Source organism: Mus pahari, chromosome 12, assembly GCF_900095145.1.
Source record: "Mus pahari chromosome 12, PAHARI_EIJ_v1.1, whole genome shotgun sequence".
NCBI classification, from domain to species: domain Eukaryota; kingdom Metazoa; phylum Chordata; class Mammalia; order Rodentia; family Muridae; genus Mus; species Mus pahari.
Window position 1 is genome coordinate 25,352,417 of NC_034601.1, and position 14,728 is coordinate 25,367,144.

Below are 14,728 nucleotides of genomic sequence, written 5' to 3' on the forward strand. Positions count from 1 at the left end.
CCCCTCCCCAAACCCTTCTTTTACAGGAACCTGTTGGTAGTTTTGTTTTTGTTTTGTTTTGTTTTGTTGAGACAAGGTTTCTCTGTGTAGCTCTGGCTGTCCTAGACCTCACTCTGTAGACTAGGCTGGCCTTGAACTCAGAAATCCGCCTGCCTCTGCCTCCCAAGGGCTAGGATCAAAGGCGTGCGCCACCACTGCTCAGCTGTTGGTAGTTTTCGAAGGGCTACATTCACCAGCAACACTACACTGCATTCCTGTTGTGGGGTATTCACAGAAAAGACTGCTCAGACATGGGTTTAAGCCAATAGAAAGTCTTTAGTAGCCGGCCTGCTACTACACTGGGTCTTCCAGATGCCAGTGTAGCCCTGGGCCTCTCTCCGGATGAGCTTTTAAGGACAAAAACCGTATTCTGGGCTGACATCCTTCAGTTAGCAAGAACAGTGAGCCAGAAGCAGAACTACAGAAGCCAAAAAGCAAGGTTAGTTCACGTGGAGACTTTCTTAGAACTGTGGACTTTGGTGGATTAGGTCTTTGTTTTCACTCTGGCTAGTGTCGGTGTCTATGTGCCGAGTTTACAGTCAGAATGGCACTTCTGTCATGGAGTCGGCTATGCTAAGGTCTGGACCCTGTTACACCACTCCATATGAGCTTCCTATCGAATAGATGTAACGCAGAACCTATTCTAGGTTCGCTTGCATGTCTGCAATTCACCATCGGGGCTCTTAATCCACCTGTGTATGTGCTGTTCAGCTGCTGAAGTCCCCCTTGCCTGTCGGTTGTCATCTCTAGCCAAACCCTAGCTCAAGCTGTCGCCCTAGCTTCCTGTTCTGGGCCGCCAACTGCTTGAACCATAAGCAGGAGCCAGTCCTGCCTGCCTCTGTGTGAACTGTCTGCAGAGTCCTTTACAAGCACAGATTCCTCCAAGCGGGCTGGAGCGATGGCTCAACACGAGGGGGCCTTTGCAGAGGATCCAGCTTCAGTTTCCACATTCCTCACCACCACAGCCTACCCTAGAGGTGGTTGGTGGGGGGGGGGGACCTAGAGGCTCCTATGGGCTCCAAGCCTTGATCCCTGCCCCCTCTCCCGATGGGGGCCTGTTCTGCTGTGTGTTGCTCCCGGCTTGCATGTGTCCTCCCGGCTTGCATGTCTCCAGCATGTAACTCCCACTCGGTTTCAGCCTGGAGCGTCCCCAAGGCCTCCTGTGCTGGTTAGTTTTGTCGACTTGGACAAGTGAGGGACATCTGCAAAGGGAACTTCAGTTGAGAAGATGCTTCTATCAGATCAGCCGATGGGGGCCTTTTAATTATTGATTTATCGTTGTTGTTGTTGTTATCGTTATTAATGATGAGACAGAGTCTCACTGTGTAGTTCTGGCTAGCCTAGAGCTCTCGACATCAACCAGGCTGGCCTTGAACTCACAGACTTGCTTCTGCCTCCCAGGTGCTCTCCCTCCCCTCCCCCTCCCCTCCCCTTCCCCCTCCCCCTCCCCCTCCTCCTCAGGGAACAGACATCTTGTGTGCTGAAGAGGCATTGCCACTCTGCCCTCCTGAGAGCCACACAGTCCAGCTTTGCCTTGGTTTCTCCTGGACACAGCTTGAGAGGCAGCCAGGACAATCTCCCTTCCCCACACAGCCCCCACCCTGCCCTTTTCCAGTCACCTCAGCAGCTCGGACACCCTTTTCCTTTCTCTAGCCATTGAATACAAAATTGGGGCCAAGAGATCAGAACAGACTATTGGTCTTTTGATCTATTAAAGGGACACGGCCTCGACTTTGTGTAAGTACAGTAGAGGTGAACACACCTCAAAGCTGGAACTCAGAGCAGGGAGCGGGGTGGGGCTTAATAACAGGAAAACACTGTGCCGTGATAGGGAGGGGGTCGTATAATCTCTAGGCCAGTGGTTCTCCACCTGTAGGTCATGACCCCTTTGCCAAACCTCTATCTCCAAAAAAAAAAAAACCTTACATTATCATTCAAATAGTAGCAAAATTACAGTTATAAAAGTAGCAATGAAATAATGGTATTGTTTGGGGGCTCACCACAGCACGAGGAGCTGTATTAAAGGGTCACAGCATTGGAAATACTGTGTGTGCTAGCACAGTGGCTCCCATGGGTACTTTGGAAGATCTGAGAGTGGCCTTGTTAGGCCATAGGCTCCAAGAAAGCATGGTGACAGAAGTTGAGGAGACCCTAGGTGAAGCAGGCCTCTTTCCTCCCTACCCTGGAGCTGTGGCCATGTCCCTTGTATTAGCTTCAGACATTCTGTCCCCTCTGCCCCGAGGCTTCCGAATCCGCTGCACCTAAGGGCCGGCAGCCGGAGCCTCAATAGACACAGTGACCCTGAGGGAACCACAGCTTGACCTCAGCCCCCACTCCTGACTGGAATTGTAGGCCATTGCTGGGGAGTCTGAGCCCTCCCGGGAAGACAGCTGGATGTTCAGCCATCGACACCGGCCCTCCTCACAGGCAAGCAGCACAGTGCCCTCGGGGTTGCTGTAGGCACACTGGCTTCGAGCTACCCTCCCTTCCACGGCCAGATCCCAACTGCCCGCTGGCTTCCCGTCATCTAGCCCCGGGGCCCTGAAGCCCAGGTGGCCTGGGTTGACCGGGCATATCAGCTGCTCCTGCTTCAAGTTTGGCACCAACTGGCCCTTGAGGTATGCGGGGCCCGCACAGAAAGTATGGGTGTTAAAGATCTGGTTGTTGTAAAGACGGAGCCAGCTGGTGAGGTAGGACAGATGGCAGTCACACTGCCAGGGGTTGCCAAGCAGGGCCAGGTTGAAGAGGTCATAGTTGGTGTCAAAGATGCCCCCAGGGAGCGTGGTCAGCTGGTTCCTGGACAAGTCGAGGAGCTGAAGGCTGGACAGGTTGTGAAAGAGAGCCGGGTGCAGGGCCGTCAAGTTATTGCTGTCCAGAGAGAGTTTAACCAACTGCTCGAGGTTCCTGAAAACACGCTCGGGAAGGTCGGCGATGGCATTGTGTGAGAGCGTGAGGGAAACAAGACTCGACAGGTTGGTGAAGGTCTCCTCCGGGATGGTCTCCAGCTGGTTGTAGGAAAGGGACAGGTGAAGCAGGCCTGGGTTGTGGGCGAAGAGACCCTCAGGCAGAGTCCGCAGTGCGTTGTCCTTCAGGTTTAGAAAGGTCAGATTGTGCAGGGAGGAGAAGATAGAGACCGGCAGGTGGCAGATGGCATTGTGCTGCAGCCACAGCTTTTCCAGGCTGAACAGCTGTGAGAACAGCTGTGGGGACAGCTCTGTGATGGCGTTGCCGTCCAGGAAGAGCTCCTGCAGGCTGCTCAGACTGCCCAGTGCTCCCTCGGGGAGTCTGGCAAGCATATTGTCACTCAGCTTCAACATCTGCAGGTCGGTGAGTGACTGGAACACCCCGTTAGGCAGCTGTGTCAGGAGGTTCTGAGCCAGGTTGAGGGTTCTCAGATACCTCAGAGACTGGAATAGTCTCCCGGGCAAGGTCCGGAGTTGGTTTCCCTGAAGCTGGAGGGACTCCAGGGTGTCCATGTGGCAGAAGAGGTCCTCAGGCAGACCCGCCAGCCTGTCAAAGTCCAGGGTGAGCTTCCCCAGCGAGCTCAGGTTAGAAAAGATGTGGGCGCTGAGGTAGGAGATGGGGCTGCCCGTGACCTCCAGGTCCTGCAGCCTGGGCAGTCCCCCAAAGGCGTCGGGCTCCAGGTGACGGACCTGAGTGTTGAGGAAGACCACCTTGGTCAGGTTGGGGCTACCACTGAAAGCCCTGGTCCCCACGGTGGTGAAGACAGTCTCCACAAAGACAATGTCCGTGACATGCGGGGGGATGTCCAGGGGGATGTCGGTCAGCTGCTCGTCTGAGCAGAAGACCTCCCTGCCGAAGCAGTCGCAGCCCACGGGGCAAGGCTGGGTGAGCCTCAGCAGGAGCAGGAGTGAGGCCCAGCGCAGCCAGGCTCCCGGGGACATCGTCTGGAGGACAGAAAACAAAACAGAATGCCTTTAATGAGGGCATCATAGTGCAGGGCCCAGAACACTAGACAGTGAGCCCCCCCCCCAAGGCAAGATCAGGCTGTGAGTGAGAATCAACCCCTTGAAGGATGCATATGTGTTTGGGGGACAGTTGCTTATGTGATGCATTGCTGGGGATGGAAACTAGGCCCAGTACGTGGTGGGGAAAGCTTTTCCACTGAACCCCAGTTTCAGCTTATGGCTTTAGCAGCTTGTTCCCACCGCCTTACAGCAGCCTTGTGGGGAGTGATAGCCTAGTTTTTATTTCTTGGAAGCAAAGGTATCAGGTTGCATGTCCAGATACCCTGCAAATTAGTGGCCATGGCCGGACCAAGACTTGGGTCTTCTGAAGTGTTGGTGTTCTTTCCAGATTGGAGAATGATGTGGAAAGGGTCAAAAAGGTGATGGAGAGGGGTGTAGGTAGTGTGGAACTGTTGGAGATAGTACATATAATATGAGCGGATTAGCCCCGAGATGGAAATTTCTAACCCACAATCCTCTGGGTTGCCAGAGCTCAGTATGCTTCAGGCCTGCCTGAGAGCAGCTCCTGCCCCATGCTCGTAGTTGGGTCAGCTAAAGATGCCACGGCCCAGGGACTGGGCTCCTCGGAACTGTGCCAAGTGTGGCCCTACCCACCTGCCTGTTGCTCCCCATTGTCCCAGTCCCAGGGAACTTTCTGGGATCTGGACACAAAGGTTCTACAGGAAACCCAGGGAGACCAAACTTTTAGTTTACTAAATTCTCATTAAAGAAAAGAAAAGAAAAGAAAAGAAAAGAAAAGAAAAGAAAAGAAAAGAAAGAAGGAAGGAAGGAAGGAAAGAAGAAAGAAAGAAAGAAAGAAAGAAAGAAAGAAAGAAAGAAAGAAAGAAAGAAAGAAAGAAAGAAAGAAAGAAAGTCTATCACAGAGGTTCTCAGCAGTGTGTGTGCCATTCGAAGCGGTCTGGAGGCTGGGACAGAGATAGCCCAGGGGTTTTACTTTTAAGTTTTGTGGGCCAGCCTGGAATAACTGGTAAGTTCAGTAAGTTCACAGCTAGTTTGGGATGTATTAAGAGGTCCTGGCTCGAAACAAGCAACTAAAAACAAAAACAAACAAACAAACAAAAACAAAAAACAAAAGGAAAACCAAACCAACCAACCAAACAACAACAAAAGAAAACAAAAACCTGAAAAAAACGTTGCATTAACAGGTCACAAACGAGCGGTACAGCCTACAGGTGCATTTGTTCAGTCCCTGGTGGTCTCATAGGTCACACACACAAACTGGGAGTTCCGTACTGAAAGTCCCCATTTCAGAATTATCTGGAAACAATAGGTTCACATCCCCACCTGGCAAGGCCAACTGGGGCTCAGTAGCCCCCACCCTTCAGAAGACATGCACTTTGCGAACTACCCCGGTGGTATTGGTCCCACCTAGTCACATGACCTGTGGAAGTTAAAACCCCTGAGTTCAAATCCCAGGCTCGTGACTTTCTAGTCTAGTGACCTTAGGCGCGTTATTATCTGTGATTCAACTTCCTCATATGCAAACTGGGGATAATAACAGAACTAAATGAGTACGTTTACATCGGGGACCCAGAATAAACGAGCAGTTAGGAACGATGCTAACTGCTGTTAGGTTGCAAGGTGCCGTCATTACAGAGAGAGTATTTGAAAAAAAAAAGTCGTAAGAAAATATCTTGTAGATAGAATCCATATGAATTTACTAAAAATAAAAAAATAAGTAAAATAAAAGCAAGCAAGGAACTCCTCTGGCTGTTTCTCTACTGCCCCCTGCTGGCCAGGGCTGACTCCTGCAGACTCCATCCGGTTGGTTGGGTGGAACTCCCCCAAAGCCGGATGAGCGGATTGGGAGGCAGCTACCCTTGAGTCCATCCAGACCCTGGCTGTCAGCAAGCCAGAAACACGGCCTAGAGAGCTCATGAGAAAAAGAGGCAAGATGCTCTAACTATTACCATGCCGAGGGGTATCCAGGTGCTAGTCACTGTTTCTAACTCCTTTGGCCATTGTTACTCGAAGTTTCCAGAGAAAGGTTCCTAGGAATAAAAAGCTATACAACTCATGGGGGCCATGAGGCCTTTGCACAGAATGGTGACTGTGGTGGTTTGAATGAGAATACCTGCCCCCCACAGGTTCGAATGAGAATCCCCCCTCCCCCCATAGGCTCATATTTGGATATTTGTTTCCCAGCCGATGGACTGTTTAAGGAGAGTTAGGAGGTGTGGCCTTGTTGGAGGAGGTGTGTCACTGGTGCCCACGCCAAGCCCAGTCTCTCATTCTGTCTGCTGCCTGTGGGTCAGATGCAGGCTCTCTCGGCCGTTGCTCCAGCACCATGCCTGCTTGCCCGCTGCCCGGCTTCCAGACCAGGTGATCACAGACTCGCCCTCTGAAACTGTAAGCCACCCAGCCCCCAACTAAATGCCTCCTGCTAGAAGTGTCCTTGGTCATGGTGTCTCCTCACAACAACAGAATGGTAATTAGACAGTGACACAACCCGAGAGGCCCTCTGCAGACCACAGCCCCCCTGGCACCGCCAGGAGCTAATCTGGAGCCCTGGTTGGAAGTACCACAGAAGAAAAGCCAGGGCCTCCTGAGGACAAGTGTCACCACTGAGCCACCCAGTCCACCTCCTCCTCTCATCTGCTTGGCCTGGTGTCTCCTTCATACACCGACCTTAGAAAACAAGGGCTTAAAGATGCCCCTGAGAAAGGTGACTGTCAAGAATCCCGACACTGAAGAAAACTATGACCTTTGGTAGCATAGAGATCACGTGAAGCAAATTCACCCAGGTGTTAGAGGAGTGTCGGACCCCTGTGGGGCCGAGGGGACATAGGGTTGGGAAGGAGTCTGAGGGGCTGTTTCCCCACCCCCAACATTCTCAAACCTGCAACCTGTTCCATGGGGGAACCTAGACAAGACCAGAACAGGGGAATCGGGACTCCTATAGCACGAGACTCGGCTATTAAGGGGTCAGGATCAGGCTTATGTCTGTGCTCTGAGAATCCCTGCTGATCCCACAAGGCTTTTGTGTCAGACAGAGAATAGGTAGGGACTGGCAGGCTCATTGCTCACAGTTACAGGCCTAGAGTTATCCGACCCACTGTCTGTCCATGTCTCTTTCAACCTGAATCTTGTTGGGTTGGGTCTCAGCCGCCTTCAGTGTTCCACAGGTAAGCAAAGGGCGTGACCTATGTGGCAGGGTCAGTCTAGGGTCAGTGGCTCTAGGGAGCTATCCATGCCAGCTCAGGTGCTGGCACCCGAGGTAAGGCTTTAGATAGCTATGCAGATAGGCATGTGTCCTTAGCCTTGTCACCCTCTCAGTCCCTGGGGGTGTCCTTAGGTCAGAACAGGGAGTTCTCAGGTTTAGGACAAGATCCCCCTTGTCTTAGTCTACAAGGATGGAATGGGGAAGCAGAAAGAAAATGATCCGGGGGGCTGGAGAGGTGGCTCAGTGGTTAAGAGCACTGACTGGTACCCTGACCATCTGTAATGGGATCGGATGCCCTCTTCTGGTGTGTCTGAAGATAACTACAGTGTACTCATATAAAAATAAATAAATAAATCTTTAGGAAGGAAGGAAGGAAGGAAGGAAGGCAGGCAGGCAGACAAAGAAAGAAAGAGAGAAAGAAAGAAAGAAAGAAAGAAAGAAAGAAAGAAAGAAAGAAAGAAAGAAAGAAAGAAAGAAAGAAAGGAAAGAAAGAAAAGAAAGAAAGCGGGAGAGAAAGGGAGAAAGAGAGAAAGAAAGAGAGAAAGAAAGAAAGAAAGAAAGAAAGAAAGAAAGAAAGAAAGAAAGAAAGAAAGACAATCCATTACCAGCCCAAGACTCCTCCCCACTGCCAAGTTACCCAGAGTGAGCACTCTGTAGCCAGTGTGGGCTCAAATCCTGACTGGCTGTGTACTGTGGCTAAGTGGTGTAACCTCTCTGTGCTTCACTTCATTGTTAAATCAGTGAGCACAAGACTATCTTCTATGTGAGGGTCTCAGAGGGCTACAATGAGAAAATACAGAGACAGGCCCAAGCCCAGAGTTGGGTATGTTGTACATCATCTGGTCTGAGAGTGGCCATGGTTCTCCTGAGCTTGGCAAGGAACAGCTCTGGCCAGATGTCATCCGAGGTTTGCCGTGGAAAAACTGAGGAGCTCATGGGATCGCTCCACGTGGAGCAGATCGAGCCCTCCCCACAGTCCCGGTCCTAACACTTTTCCTTCTCAGTGGAGAAAAAAAGGCACAGACTCACAGCCCTGGCTTGGTCCCTCAGAAGAACAAGTCACTGGGCACTCCCACTCCAAACACAGCATGGGGGCTGCACCAGAGGCCACAGCTGTAGAAGGCGTATGCTATGCACCTAGAAAGACCAGTGAACGAACACAGAAGCGCCCCGTGCTCCAGCAAGTGAGGGGCACCTGGCCTTTCCTCCATTCTGAAATGTGTGTGTTATTCATCTGTTTCTGTTGACGGACAGCGAACAGCCTTCATCCTTTCCAAATCCCCCTGTGGTGGTACATTACTATGTGCCCCAAGCTGTTCCACCTGTCATCCATCAGAGAGCCAAGCCCCCTCCCTTCCCAGGGTGCTGGGAGCCCAAGGTCTGACCCCAGTGTGCCTGGTGCCACCTGCATTGGGATCTACCTCACAGGCAGGCTGGATACAACTGCTTCTTCCGAGGTCCCAAGGAAACAAGAAGAACGTCTGGGCTCCTCTGTGCCCCTGGCTGATCCTCAGACCTGACCTCATTTCCTCTAAGTCAGCAAAATTAATCAGAGGGCTGACGGTCTCAGGAAGTGTAGATTGGTACCTTGCCCAGACCCTCCCTGACACCCCACCCCACCCCACCTCCAGGCCTACTTGAGACCCAGGCAGGAGAGGGAACTCTGAAGCTCTGCCTCTGCATTGGTTAATCCAGAACCGCGCTGACTTCACAATCTTAACACCTAAAGCATAGATTTACTGTTGCTGGTGTGGCCCTGAAAGGAGACCGAAACAACAAACTATCAAAAAACAGAAGCTAAGAAGCTGGAGAGATGGCTCAGAGGTTAAGAGTACACACTGCTCTCACACAGGACCTGGGTTTATCTCCCAACTGCCTGTGACTGCAGTCGTGGGAGACGCACTGCCCTCTTCTGGCTCCTGTAGGTACTTGCAGGCACGTGGTGTAATACACTCATATGCACACTTAATAAATAAATGAATTTTTTAAAAAAGAAATATAAGCAATAGGGCTGGACAGATGGTTCAGTGGTTAAGAGTATACTCTGGGATGGCATATGCTGTTCTTACAGAGGACAACCACCTCCACCCAGGTCAGTTTCTACATCCATGTCAGTACTTCTAACTCCAAAGAACTCAATGCCACCTTCTGGCCTCCATAGGCAATGTCACTCATGTGCACATGCACACACACACACACACACACACACACACGTAAATGCATGCATGTGCATACACATGCACACACATGCATGCATACACAAACACACCTGCACACACCTGCACGTACATATGCATGCATGCATACACACACATGCACACACACATCTGCATGTACATACACATGAGCACACACATATGCATACACACACATGTACATACACATGTATACACATATAGACATACATACACATGCACACCTGCACACACACACGTATGTTTAGTGCTGCTCTCAGCCTTGGCCAGGAAAAGCATCTCTGCAGGGGTCATTAGCTAAGGCAGAGACTCATAACTGGTGGAAGTTCTGAGAATAAATGAGTATAGATTGCTCAGGTCTGAACAGGACATCTGTGTATCAACACAGCTGAGACGAGGCTCAGGGAGCATCCTGGAAGAGGGGTGGAGAGAACTTAGGAGCCAGAGGAAGAAGTGCTGCGAAGTGCTGACCTCTCGACAGGACGCGGATTTGCCTCATGAACCAACCCACTGTCACTGCGGTTACCGACACAAGCCTGTCTCCAGGTCAAGCCAGCAGCCTTAGTCCAAGTTCCAGCAGACAATATTAACTGGACTCAGTCATTTAAAAAAACAAATGAAGAAAGAAAAACCAACAAAGACATGAAGGTGGGGGTGGGGGGAGTGGGGGCATGGGGGAGAGAGGGGGCTTGGGAGTGGATATGATCGAGATGATCACGTTACATTGGTCACATGCATGAAATTGACAAAGAACAAATAAAAAATTCTATTTTTAAAAAGCATTTCATGGCAGCCTTTCCTTGGATCCCCCTCTCACTCTTGGTTCTTTCTTATTTTTCCTTAATAAATCTACGTTGGCTCTTCTTTTAAAATGCATACACATTTTAAAACATTTTAACATAATAAACATGAGTCTATTTTAAGGTGAAGAAGGAAGCTATTTTACAAGATGTAGGTAACTGTATAAAACACTAGGCACAGGTAGTTCCCAGGGCTCCCATCCCCACCCTATATGCTGTGAGGCTTGACTCCACCCACAGACACCAACTCCAGTCAGTACCCTACAGCCGTACTCCTTGGTCTGTAGCGCTCAGATCCTGTGTTGCCAAGGACCATTGCAAGGAGCTTGGCTCTTTGCTGTGTTGGTTTTATGGGAAAGCTGGCACTGTGACATAAGAAGATGTGGACTGGGTACTGCCACTTTCCGGCTCGGCCATGCCTCCTCCAGCCCCTTGGTGATGCTGCAGTATGTCTGTGCCTACTGTTCCCTCCCACTGCCTGCTCCTGTTGTACCCACCCTCCCAGACCAGTAGGAGTCTCCAGCAAGCCTTCCTGGACTGTCCCTCCTTCACCTGGGAGGTCACAGGTGTCCTTTGCTAAGCACGGGGTCCTTCTGCTCTGTATTCTAGTAGATTGTATCCCGACTGAGACCCCAGGGGTCAGGCCCCTGCTGCAGTATTTTGGCTCTGCATCCCAGCACCTAGGCCAGGGCTAGGCAAACAGATGGCACCGGGCTGAAGGAACAGAATGTCTGTGGCTCTCTGTGACCACTCCTCTTCTCTTAGTGGAGTGGAAAAGCACTTTGGCTCTGTCGGAGTAGCCAGCTCTGCGTTCAAATCCAGACACCATACTTACTAGCTGTGTGGGCTCCAAGGGTCCCCCTTCGCCATCTATCAAAGCCTTAATTTCCTCATCCTGATTAGAACCCGAGCCCTTAAGGTTAAAATTAGTCCCCAATTAGACAGTGCATTTAAAGTACTGCATGGTGCTTGACAAATAGCAAACATTCAATTTAGTCCTAGGATGAATGTGAACATTATTATCTAAGTCTGACACTCTGGGAATGAAGAGACAGCAGCACTAATTATGACAGACAGCAGGCACCAACCAGGGTGGACCATGGCCTGTGACTGCTCTGTCTGCCACCGTTCACACCTGGCTCCCCCTGAGAGCCAGGCCAGGCCATCCTCCACCTTAAGTTCTCCCTGGTCCTTCCCAGCCAAGGCTAGCTGATCCACCCAAGGGCTTCCCTTTGCAGGGAAGGGGACTCAGCTACTTGCTCCCAGAGCCTGTTCCCAGTCCCTTTCCAGTGTCCCAATCAGGACCCTAAGCCAGATGTTCCCACATGCCCACAGACCCAGGAGTGAGTTAGGAGACCTACCGTGAGGGGCTGGGCAGGTGGGGCCAGCAGCCCTGGTTTTTCCTCGGAAACAGAGGAGAATTTCATGTGCTCTGTGTTCAATTGATCCAGCCCCAGCGCTGACCAAAGTCCTGAGGAGGGTTCCTCCCCTCATGGGGATCGACTGTTCCCGGAATGTCACCAAGGTCACTTGGGCAAGGCCTATAAAGATTACAAAATGACCCTGGATGGTTCCCATAGACAGATGCCTAATAGGGCTAAAATCCCACTGAGACTGCAGGCTTGGCAGCTCTGGGACCCCAACTATCCACCAGCCAGTAAAAAGTGTCTCCTGGCTACACTGAGATGAGAGTCATTTCCTCGTGAACGTAAGTGTGGGCTAAGAGGCCACCCAGCTACCTGCTCAGCACCCAACCCTGCCATTCAGACGGAACTTAGAACTTACCAGACTCTCGTGTTTGCTGATTTGTCTAATGAACTTTCTCTTTGGGGCATATATATTGCGTGTTTGTGTACATGTATGTGTGTGGTGAACATGTGAGAGTAAGTGGAGTTGTGTGTGCATGCATACACACACTCAGGTATACTCTATATAATAAAAATGAGAGTAACTTTGTGTGGTTGGTATGGTCGAGTAAGGGATGTTTTGTGTGTACATGTGCGTATGATTGTATGTGAGTGTCCATATGATGTGAGGTGTATGGCATGAAGGGATGTCCAAGAGAAGCAGTGTAACTCTCCAGTGCCGGGAGTCTGCCATCTCTCCAGTGCCGGGAGTCTGCCATCCAAGTGATCGGAGGCTGTTTAACCATCGCTCACCTTTAGAAAAACTGCTAGGATATACGACTTCTTTTGCATGGGATCGGATGACAACCCACCCTGCAAAGGTCTGACTGACCAATAGGAGGCATTTTCTTTCAGTACAAACTAAAGAAAGAGGGAGACAACCAGGAATCCAGTGTACTCAGGCTCACCCTGTGTGGTGCCTGGCCTGTCAAAGGCGGGTTGGTGGCCTTGAGGAACAGCAGGGCACGGGACCGGAGTCTCCTGGGAGATTCACACCCAGGTTTAAGAACAGTTATCTACCCTGTGGGCTCAGGGCCTTGGCTCCTCAAGGAACACACCATGTCCTATTTGTCAAGATGTCAGGGCAAACAAGAGGAATCTGGCTGCCAGAGCACAGTTTGGCACTCGGGAGGCAGAGGCAGGCAGATTTCTGAGTTCGAGGCCAGCCTGGTCTACACAGTAAGTTCCAGGACAGCCAGGGCTATACAGAGAAACCCTGTCTCAAAAAACCAAAAACAAACAGCACAGTTTGAATTCTGGCTTTTCAGTTGTTAATAGCAATACACAGTGATTTGCTCTCTACAAATTGCTGTGTTCTCTCCCATAGGAGGGATCAGGGGAGTGTGTGTGTGTGTGTGTCTGCCTATCTGTCTGTCTGTCCATGTGTGTACAAGTGTCCAGAGTTCAGACATGTGCACATATGTGTATGTACTGTAGAGGGATGTTTGCATCAAGAGATTCAAAGATCCCTCTAGGAAATAAGCATTCAGCTTCAAACCCTCTCCCCGTGGTCTGGAATTCCAGAAGCCTGTCTCAGTGGACTCTGGGGGATTATGGGAGGAAGGCCAGATCACAAAGTGACTCTGGGAAACTCATTGAGTTCACATTTTCATTAGTCAGTCCTGCCAAACCGGTTCTTAAAGTCCCCGCCAGCCACATTTTCCCCCCCTGTTCTCCACCCAAGTTCAACGGTTTGTAAGGAGCCATCCATCCAGGTCACCCTTAATCTAGGCGGCAAGGGTGACGCGCACAGGCATGAGACCCACACACCAAGATGTCCACAGAGAACACACTCGCCCTTTGTATACCGTTTATTGTTGATCCTGTACACCAAATCTGTTACAAGCAGCATCTAACAAAGGACAGATTCCCCTAAACCTGCCCACCAGGGCTCACACTCTACAGAACCCAGGGAGCCTAGAAACCTCTAAATGTACTGCCGAGCAACTGAGACTACTTGCGGAGACTGTCTAGTAAGGCAAGCATGATTATTCTAGAAGGCAGAGCGAAGACAATGGGAGGCAAGGAACAATCTCTCCTTAGGAGAAGGACCCAGACTGGGTGGGGCTTCATATGGAAGTTACCTGCTGCGCACTCTCTTGAACAACACTAAAGGCTTCCCTCCTGAGATCAACAGCCAGATTCTCTTCCACAGCCAGATCTGGTTCTGACTGCGGAGTCAGGGGAATGAATCTTTAAGTCATTTACAGCTAAGTCTAGGACACATACAGGGCTTGCTTCCTGACTCATGTTATCATTCTGTTCTTCATGCTCTCCCAAGGCTGGAACTGGCTTCCGCAGTTCCATTCCACCATCTCGATGCCTGTGGGAACTTGTATGGCCATTGGTGCACGCTGCAACCTGTTTCCTGCAGTCTCCTGACGAAAGCCTTAGACAGCTGATGTAGTCTCTACAGGGATTGTAAGTTGGGCACTGTGCAGAAAAGGCCCCGATGACACAAAAGATCATGGTGGAACTAATTTCGAAAGGTGCCGAGAGGGTTAGGGGAAGAGCTCTGAAGGACACCCAGGCCCCGAACATCTGTTACCATGCTGGTTCTGGTTGGCCTTTATTAGTCTTCCAGAGTCAACTGTTCTCCCCACTCTGCACAAGGCTGGGATGGAAGTCCAGAGAGCACTGAACAGATGAGGCAAGTGGATTGACCTCTGCACCCTATCACAGACTTCTAGGGACCACAGAGCTCTTTCCAGCCCCAGAACTGAGCAAAAATGGATTACCCTATAGGAAAGGACCCTCCACCCAGTGTTTCTGCCAACTCTGTCCCCGATTAAAGGATGTGATTTTGAGGAACTGTGTACTTGGCTTACTGCCTGGGAGCTCCTGGGCATGTCATTAGAAGACAGCTGTCCTCAGGCCAGCCTTTGAGCCAGTGAAGCACACCACTGTCATGGCCAATGTCAGAAGCAGCCTGTGTTTCCAGGATATGCTTGGCAGGGAACACTGGATGCTATGGATGCTACCCCCCTCTATCCCTAGCTCACTGAGGATGGACATAGCTTACAAGGAATGCCTGATAGTTCGGGGAGCACAGTACTGTGTCGAGCATCCATCTTCAGTAAAGCAGGCACAGCTCCTTCTCTTCACCCTAGGACCTACCAGCAAGCCACAGCCAGAA

The 14,728-nt window shown here is 50.8% G+C and overlaps 1 protein-coding gene across 1 annotated transcript; it reads right to left on the minus strand.

Annotated features, from left to right (window-relative positions):
- Positions 1–1,495: 1,495 nt before the first annotated feature.
- On the minus strand, positions 1,496–11,709 carry Cpn2 (carboxypeptidase N subunit 2). Its single transcript, XM_021210062.2, has 2 exons — positions 11,548–11,709; positions 1,496–3,947 (listed from the first exon to the last, which is right to left on the minus strand). The coding sequence occupies exons 1-2, from the start codon at positions 11,611–11,613 to the stop codon at positions 2,301–2,303; spliced, it is 1,713 nt and encodes a 570-aa protein (XP_021065721.1). The 5' UTR covers positions 11,614–11,709; the 3' UTR covers positions 1,496–2,300.
- Positions 11,710–14,728: the final 3,019 nt, after the last annotated feature.